Consider the following 8,950-nt stretch of genomic DNA (forward strand, 5'->3'; position numbering starts at 1 on the left):
CAGATTTAAAGTGAAAAAAAGAAAAAAAAGATGTAAATATTTGTATATGTGTGTATGTGTAAATATATATACACATGTACACATATTAAATAGTTGTACTGAAGTAGTAGTATACCTGAAATACTAATATTGCACAGTCATGTAGACATTAAAAAGTGCAGTTTGTCAAATTGTCCAGGTTGGGTGGGGTGTGAGGTCTTCTGGGAGCAGTGCTGAGTGTACCTGGGATATCGGCCCTTCTCACTTTAAACACAATTGCTTAAAAATTAAAAGAACATCATACACAAAAATACAATAAAAACATGGATTTCAAGAAGTAGTGAAATATGGAGAGATTAAAAAACACAAAACTTTTTTTCTACAAAAACATTTGAAAAGACACATATACAAATGGCAATATATGCAGGTGGTTTTTAAAAGCTTGTTAAACTGAGGCACTGACTCTGCCGACTTGTGACTGAGAGAGACTTTGCTCTGCAACGTTGGAGCTAAAACAGTGAAAAGATGATCCCCTTTTGTTTTTAAGCCTAAACCACTGAGCTTTTACAGAAAATGGTCCTCTGATCTGAGGGGCCTCGGTTCAGAATGCAGGGTTAAGAGTCCCGAAATATAAGGTGGAGCCACACCATGTAGGGATTTTAAAATAATCAGAGTCTTAAATTGAATGCTGTAACAGGCGGAGAGTCAATGTAATTGAGCCAGGGCCCAGTCTGAGAGGACTTTCTTTGTTGCCATAACTGATATGAACTAATTTACCTTGTGAGAAATTATACAGTCTCTATTATTGAGTGACAGTGAAAGAGTGAAATGTATCTTTTCATAATTTTTTTCTTAGGACAACTTGAACCACTTAATTTTAAGTGTCCGTTAACTACTGAAAAACAGATTCAGAGGTAAAAAGCTTGGGTGTCAATATAGATAATCACTTAAATTTAAGTACTTATATATTAAGAAAGCACATTGTCACATCACATATTTCTACCTTGGAAATTTAGCAAAATCAATAAATTAGAATAATGAAATTACTGTCACACAGTGGGGAAATGGTTCAAGACAACATTTATTTTTGCATGTTTATTTAAAAACATACTTACACATCTCTTTGTACAGACATTATGTTACAGTACACAATATGACATTACATGGTATATATCATGTTAGTTCTATGACTATTGGCAGTGCTACAGTATTATAATTTTCACTGACATTCTACAGTATACTTTCATTACACAGTCTTTTATTCATGTTTCCACTGAAAATAATACATTTTATTGCAATTACTGTAAATACAAAAGGAAAATTTCCCCAATCAGTTATGATAATACAATAATATGATACAAATACAGCTTAGTCACCATGTAGAAATGTCAGATAAAGAGACTTCAAGAAGTTGTTGTATCCACAAGTACTGTCACTTATCTATTTGTCTTAGTGTTCTGTAAAAAAAAAAATCCTACTCACTATCCAAACTAAAACAATTTATTTAAAGGAGTTTTAGGGAACCTGCATGTCCATCTCCAGAATTAACATAATTCACTGGAATGAAATAAAAATGCCATCAGCTTCTATGGTAACATTTTATGTAACACTTAATGAAAACAGGGGTTGACTAATAAATGTCTGCAGACTTTTAGTTTATGTACATAATCTGTGAAAAGGGGAAAAACAATATGCCAATTTATTAATACATTTCAGTTTGAAAAGAGTGAAGGATTTTATGTCCCTGAAAATGTCCTTATAGTACTTTCTAAAATGTCTAACTCCTCCAATGTGTGACAAACTATATTTCTTTCATTCTTTAAATGTACAGGCGCTGCCAAACACAACACACTTTGCCTGCAGTGATCTCTGTGATGGAGCCAAAACCCACGAGTCTTTCCGATAAACATCACCCACTGGGGGCTCATAAGTTGGAGTCCCTCTCTGAGACAGGAAAGTAACCATTTTTATTCATGGTGGCATCTCCCTCGGGAGAAAAGATGGCCAGTAACCTCTCTTGCTCCCTCTTGGTTTTGGGTAAGTCATCAGCTGGTGTGATGAGCACCTGGATGCGCTGTAGAAAGACAAAGCCGTTAAAACAAGCTGAAGTCTGATTTCTTCTCATCTGATTTAGATGTTTAGAAAATAGAAATAGAAATATGTTACATCTGCTGTTGAGTAAGGTGACCTTACCTCTTTGAATGTCCCCTTAGTGATGCTGATCTTGTACACCATCCAGAGGGGAATGCAGACCATGGAGGCCAGAGCGAGCAGCCAGCCAATGAAATACCCCCACCACGGATACACGTACTCATTGTTGTATTTTAGCGGAGTGTATTTGATGAGGGAGAAGGCAAAAGTACCCTGGACAGACAATTGTACAAACATTACAATTAGAAAACTAATACATTCTTTCAATTTCAATAAAAAATGGCTGCACACTTACAAAAGAGAATAAACGAAGAGAGGAGGCCTCCTTTGTCATTTTTGGAAAGCTATGATACAAGTTAATTAGTTTGTTGATACACTCACAATGCATGTGGCTGGGGTGAAGAACAACCAACAATACTTGATGTAAGGTCCTGGACGGTAGCCAATCATGTCTTCGATGTTGTCATAAAAGCGGTCTGCACCTGGAAACACAGTAAAGACAGCTGTTTTCATGCTGCGCCTTAAAAATCAGAGCAGAGCGGGAACGTCTGCAAGTAATTAGGTCAAACACTGTATGTTATATTTTTTAAAAGTACAGTCAGTATGGCCAGGAAGTATGTTTCTCCATCATCAGGCAGAAATAAAACCATTTTATGTTTGAGGGCATCTTACCATAGACCCATGCAATGCAGACAGTCTCAAAGATGGCCATGAAGAGAAGACACATGCCACTAGCTGCGTAGTAATCGAAGAGCTGGAAGACATACATGCCGCCCTTCAAAGAAAGAGATACAAAGACTTATTCATTTGTTTGCAGACTTTTTTGCTGTAATCATTCCTCTTGTTCATACTGGCCATTTAAAGACCCCTTCATAATGCACTTTCAATGTAAATCCACAGCCCCTCTACGAAGAAAGTATTTAAAAGATTATTTGAAGCTAATATGAGGCTTCAACTGTCTAAATTGGGATGTTTTTACTGCAAAAAATGTGCCAAATCAGCTCATATACATACAGTATGTAATCCAGAGAAATGTCTCAGCATTGTTGCCAGACTAACTGCAATACAGCTACTGTGCATATTATATTTTATTATTTTATTATACACAGTTTGTAAAAGAAACTTGGAACACTGGAGTCCAGAATGAAAGACTTCAGTCTCGATTAAATTGGAAGCGTTGTGTAACGCCTGAGACTTACCTGAGATGTGTTGCACAAAACCTTTGACTTGCTTGTACTTACAAAAATGAGGACTTGTTGACACCTCTGCAGAGCATTCATGCTTCCAGCTGTGCAGAGGTGAAAACATGTCAACTATAATGGACTCTTGAGCAGAACAAAGCATCCAGGTAAGGTTTACCCAAAACTAATATCCTGAATATGGGTTTCAGAGGACATAATTAATCACTATCTAAATGCTGTTTTTAAGGCATTTTCGCCCTGCTAGGATCATACCAGTAAAGGCACTTGCAGATGTTTGTCTGTGCGTGCATTTACAGTATGTGTCTATAGTCTGCATCTGTGTGTATGTGGCCCCCTTACCTCCATCAGCATGGTGAGACCCATAAAGAAGGAAAAGAGGGACAAAGCCAAGAGGAAGAGCTCCCTGCGGTTTTTGCGGCGGAACACAGCGGGGTACATGTCGACTATGGCCGTCACAAGGCTCTCTACGCACACAAACTGATCAGAAGGAGGGCAGGGAGGGGGGGGGGGGGGGGGGGGGAAGGGAGGTAAAGACAGAGAAATAAATCAAATCACACTGCGTTTGTTCAGGAATCCTCATCATTATGGAAAACAGAAAGTGTCCTTCACTAACTGAAAGTTGTGCCTACCTGGCTGTCAAGTCCCAGAAAAACGATCATGATGAAGAAGAGGGAGGCCCACAGAGGAGAGAAAGGCATCATGCTCACAGCACGGGGGTAAGCTATGAAGGCTAGGCCAGGACCTGTAGAGCCACGGCAAAAAAAATGTGAATGAAATAAATAAATTCTGACTTTAAAAATATAATCTGACTGTTATTGATCCATTTTTTCAATTTTTTCCTTTGCAAGCCTCACCAGATTCTGCCACTTCTGAGATGGGAACATTCTGTTCATAAGACATGAAACCCAGGATGGAAAAGATTGCAAAGCCTGCCACAAAACTGGTGCCACTGTTCAGAAAGCACAGTGACATGCAATCTCTGCAAAAGAAAGCACATTTGAAATTTAGTGGAATGAATATGAAAATTAAAAAAATATGAAATTTAAAGTGAAATTCCTCCAATTTTACACATTAAAATGCGTTTAGAGGTATTAGGAGGGCTCTACTACATATGTAAAAAGAAGTTTACAGTACAATTGAGAAATGATGAAGATGATGGCTGCTTTTATTCAAATGTTTCAAAATGAGACAACAATATGTTTTGAGAGTTTGAATCAAGTGTGCACATAGTTATTGTGTTGATTACATACTTGTAGCAGTTATTGTTGTATTTGTTGTAGCTTCCCAGAGCAGTCAGCGACCCTAAACAGATGGCGTAGGAAAAGAAAATTTGGGTGCCAGCATCCATCCACACCTGACAAATAAAAGAGAGAAACAAACAGATTATAAAAGGCCAATGCGAAAGCCAGCAGCATAGTGCACACTCGCTTAGGTTGATGCATACGAACAAACGTGCCATGTGGTGTTTATATAATCCAGAGGAATTCAGGTGCAGAGAATGTTTGCAATCGTTAACTATTGCGGTGACCCAACAGTAAACTGTTAAAAGTGTGTTATCGGCCATGGTTGCCTCAACACTGATTGACAAAGCAAGCTTCAACAAATGTAGAGCTTGTAAATCAGATGTTTCTGGTGACAAGTCATTTAAAAAGCTGACTATGAAAAGGATGAAGAAAGAAGAGCCAGCTGTAATGGATAGAGAAAGACTTTTGACATATTTTATTAGGAATGGTAGAAAAGTAAGTTGCATATTGAGTTATTTGTTTTGTTTAGTTCACTCTAGACAGATTATGAAAAAAGCTAACTGAGGGTCTCGTCTGATTGGACCACTACTACTCTGAGTCGACCCGAGCCAGAAAAATCTCTGTTTTGTCTTGTCATCCCAGAGGAGGGGAAGCCTAGTTAGCTCGGCCCTGGTGGAGCTCATGTTTACAGTCCCAGTGGTGTCCTGGCCCTGCATTTGATCCCTGTGGTCCTTGCCTCTTTCATGGAGAGCAGATGGACCCAGCAGAAACTACGCTCCCCAGCAGAGAACCATGGGATATCTGCACCTGGTGCGCCCTCGTGCACAGGGAGCACAACACCAAACGGCCCTCATTGGGAATATGTGACAGGGCGAGAGATGTTTTTGTGGACCCTCACGCCAGATATATAAAGTATATCAATAGATGTTCTGCAACTCAGCTTTAATTTAAAGGTGTTTGCATGACATTGTTGTACCTGTGGGTCCGCCAGTCGTCCCAGGTCAGGGTAAAGGTAAAACTTAATGCCGATGGTGGCACCAGGCAGGGTGAGCCCTCTGATCAGCAGCACAATCAGCATCACATATGGGAAGGTCGCAGTGAAGTAGACCACCTACATTGAGACACGCATGCAATGATGTCAAATATGCAAAGAAGATAAATACCAGATGTTATCTTGAATGATGGCACCCCTAGAGTTCAACATCAGTCAACCTCTGGCAAAACAAAACAAATTAAAACAGGACTCTTGGTATGGTCATTTGGTATAGATCAGAGGTGCTGGTCAGTAGAACCCTGACCCTGACCCCGAACCCCTCCCCTCCCACCCACCTTTCCTGTAGATTTCACCCCCTTCCAGATGCAGAAGTAGCACATGATCCAGGCAATGAACAGACACAAGGCCAGGTCCCAGTTCAAAGAGCCCATTTGGTCAATGCCTGGGGAAATCCTCAACGCTCTTCTCCTACATAGACAAACAAAGAGGTGATGCATCTTTTTTCTCTTTATTGCATGAGTAATATATCATCAGGAGGAAAATGGGCCATCTGAAAACTCACTCCCAGAACTCCAAGACAGGAGAGGTGATGTTCATATTTTCGGTGATGGAGTTGTTTCTCCTCTCAAACTCCATACAGTTTTCTGTGGGGAAAGTGCAGACATTTTTAGAAGTGTGCAGTTATTTTTTTATGATGTTTTGTCCCATTTAAAAGAAAAAAATCTGTTCTTGTTACCTGTGTTCCATGTGTTGTTGCAGGAAGACCAGGCCAGGTCCCAAGAGAAAGAGAAAGACAGGTAGAAAATCCCCCAAGCCAGAACAATAATGTAGTAGAAGTTCAGCAGAGTCACTATCACCTGGGTCCCGTAGCCAATACCTGCAGAATACGGCACATGCCACATCAAGAATAACCCTATTAAAATAATCTGAAACACCTATTAAGATGTTGAATAATTAGACGTAGTTTTATCATATAAGGATCATTTCCCTTGTGTAAAATAAGCCTTTGCCAGGGGCCTGCAGTGGTTTTGGCCTAAGGTGATGCACCTGTCCTCCTTACCTTCAAACAAGGGACTGATTTTCCTCCAGCAGGTAATGCCTCCCTGGCTGGTGTACTGGCCCAGGGCCGTCTCCAGGAAGAAGACAGGAACACCACAGGCAAACAGGAAGATGAGATACGGGATGAGGAATGCACCTGAGTTGAGAGAAGGATTTAGGATTAGTTTACAAAGTCACAGCAATAGACTGAAAATTGTCAACCATCTTTGTCCAGGTGTCACTTGAATCCATCCTCCAGGATCCAACAGGCAGGGAAAGAGCCTGGGCTGGTTTTCAATCTACTGCAGGTCTAATGCATAAATATATTCACTCTCACACCTGTTTACAGTTTTCAGTCCAACAAGCACATGGGGTCATGAGTCAGGTCAACTCTGGGCCTCTTGCACTGTTGAAAATGTTGACCCCAAACACACTGTAGCTCCAAAAGTTAATAACAAATCTGCTCAAATACAGATAAATGGACCAAAAGCCTAAGTTGAGTCCCGTGTTTGGTATGACCTGCAGAAAGATGCAACACTTCAGGAAACTGTGAATCCTGGTGGGTTTGAAGAACTACAGAAGATAAATCTACTATATAATGTTGATTCAGAGGGGTTATTTTAATCTTACTGTGTATATATGTCTTCTCTTCTTTACCTTGCTCTTTCATTGTTGGATTACTGATTAGTTCTTATGAAACATGCTTGTTTTTTCTGTCTCTAAATCGGTGCTGCTACTGTTTGAGCCAGTTCACCTTTAAAAAAATCTTAAAATAAAAAAGTAAAAGATATCAAATTTAAGACGTGTGCAAGCAAGGTCAAGTGTATATTGTTTTATTCACGTAGAAGGATTCAAAATATTACTTTATAAGTGAAGAGATTGAACTGGTCTTTAGTATTATATGTATGTATGTTTTATAACTCAAGGCACAAAACACTGCAAGTAGGCATAAGAATGTCATGATGATTAAGTTTCTTGAATACTCTTTCATTTTAGACACTGCCACTCTCTTTTAGCTTTAGTGTCGACATCCCATCGGGTGGCCGAGGATGTTTGGCGTGCTCAGATTTCCGCCTCTCAGCGGGGACAGCTGCTGTGAGCAAGGAGCAACAACAGCTGTCTGACCCCGCTTTGCCCTGAGCCCTGACCCTGCTACCCCATGGAGGGAGAGAGAGAGAGAGAGATAGAGAGAGAGAGAGAGAGAGAGAGAGAGAGAGAGAGAGAGAGAGAGAGAGAGAGAGAGAGAGAGAGAGAGAGAGAGAGAGAGAGAGAGAGAGAGAGAGAGAGAGAGAGGGGCGTCCAAATTACCAGCTACACAAGCATGTTTCTGCAACGACACATTGTGTAGAATCATATGGGGGACAACATTCTTCAGGGTCAGATTTGCAAAGGTTAATTAAGACTCTGTTTTTCCTGTTTTCCCTTGAGATCTCAGGTGCTTTGTGAGGCCCTTCTTGCATGTGATGTAAGGCTGTCAGCTGTCATTAATCTCCTATTTATCAACTAAATTAAAAAAAACTTTCTAGATAAATCCTCTGTGATGAAAGTGCACTGTGGAAAAATTCATCAACAGCTCATGGCGTAGTAAAAGCCCAATCACAAACCTGGCATACAAGTACTAGTAAACATCTGCATTGCTTCTGTTGGTGCTGACATTCATGTATGCATTCAAAGAACCTGAAGAAGAAAGGAACCTCCATTTATTCTACACCCCCTCCATCCAATTATTCCACTCACCTCCTCCGTTCTTGTAGCAGAGGTAAGGGAAGCGCCACATGTTGCCCAGGCCAATGATGGAGCCAGCGACAGACAGGATGAATTCTATCTTGTTGCTCCACTGGCCCCGCTCCTCCATCTTCTCCTCCGCGGGGGGCAGCATGCCGTTTGATGGGCTGGTGCCATTAGGTAGGACTGCTTTGACAGCATCTCCTTCAAATAACAAGAGGGAATAGAAGCCAATATAATTTCAGTACTGGGCTAAAACTATGCTCAATTCCTTCAATAACAGTCAAGATGCAATAGAGTAAGAAACTGCAACACTAAGATCTGAATGTTTATAACTAAATCAATATGACGCAAGGATGAAAGAAAAAGAATAGTAGACTTTTGTCATATTTTACTCATAAGAGATTTACCAGTCAAGACAAAACAAATGTAGTAAGTTTGATCTCTGTATAGAATCTAATTTATTGTCATTATACAGGTAGTACAACGAAATTAGAGGAACAATATCAAAAGATATACAAAGTTCCATTCAACTTTTAAACATTTTAAATGAAAAAAAAGAAGATGTTTTAAGACATATTTTAACATGTTCTAATCAACTTAAGTGAACAGTGAAA

General features: G+C 39.9%; 1 protein-coding gene across 1 annotated transcript; it reads right to left on the reverse strand.

The window, feature by feature from the left end:
• Positions 1-1,821: 1,821 nt before the first annotated feature.
• Positions 1,822-8,487, reverse strand: LOC134004406 (sodium- and chloride-dependent GABA transporter 2-like). The gene is made up of 14 exons (XM_062443663.1): positions 8,346-8,487; positions 6,631-6,765; positions 6,307-6,447; positions 6,133-6,214; positions 5,906-6,038; positions 5,553-5,687; positions 4,583-4,686; positions 4,187-4,311; positions 3,962-4,074; positions 3,672-3,809; positions 2,803-2,905; positions 2,512-2,612; positions 2,173-2,343; positions 1,822-2,053 (listed from the first exon to the last, which is right to left on the reverse strand). The coding sequence occupies exons 1-14, from the start codon at positions 8,485-8,487 to the stop codon at positions 1,904-1,906; spliced, it is 1,773 nt and encodes a 590-aa protein (XP_062299647.1). The 3' UTR covers positions 1,822-1,903.
• Positions 8,488-8,950: the final 463 nt, after the last annotated feature.

This window comes from Scomber scombrus, chromosome 22 (assembly GCF_963691925.1).
Source record: "Scomber scombrus chromosome 22, fScoSco1.1, whole genome shotgun sequence".
NCBI classification, from domain to species: domain Eukaryota; kingdom Metazoa; phylum Chordata; class Actinopteri; order Scombriformes; family Scombridae; genus Scomber; species Scomber scombrus.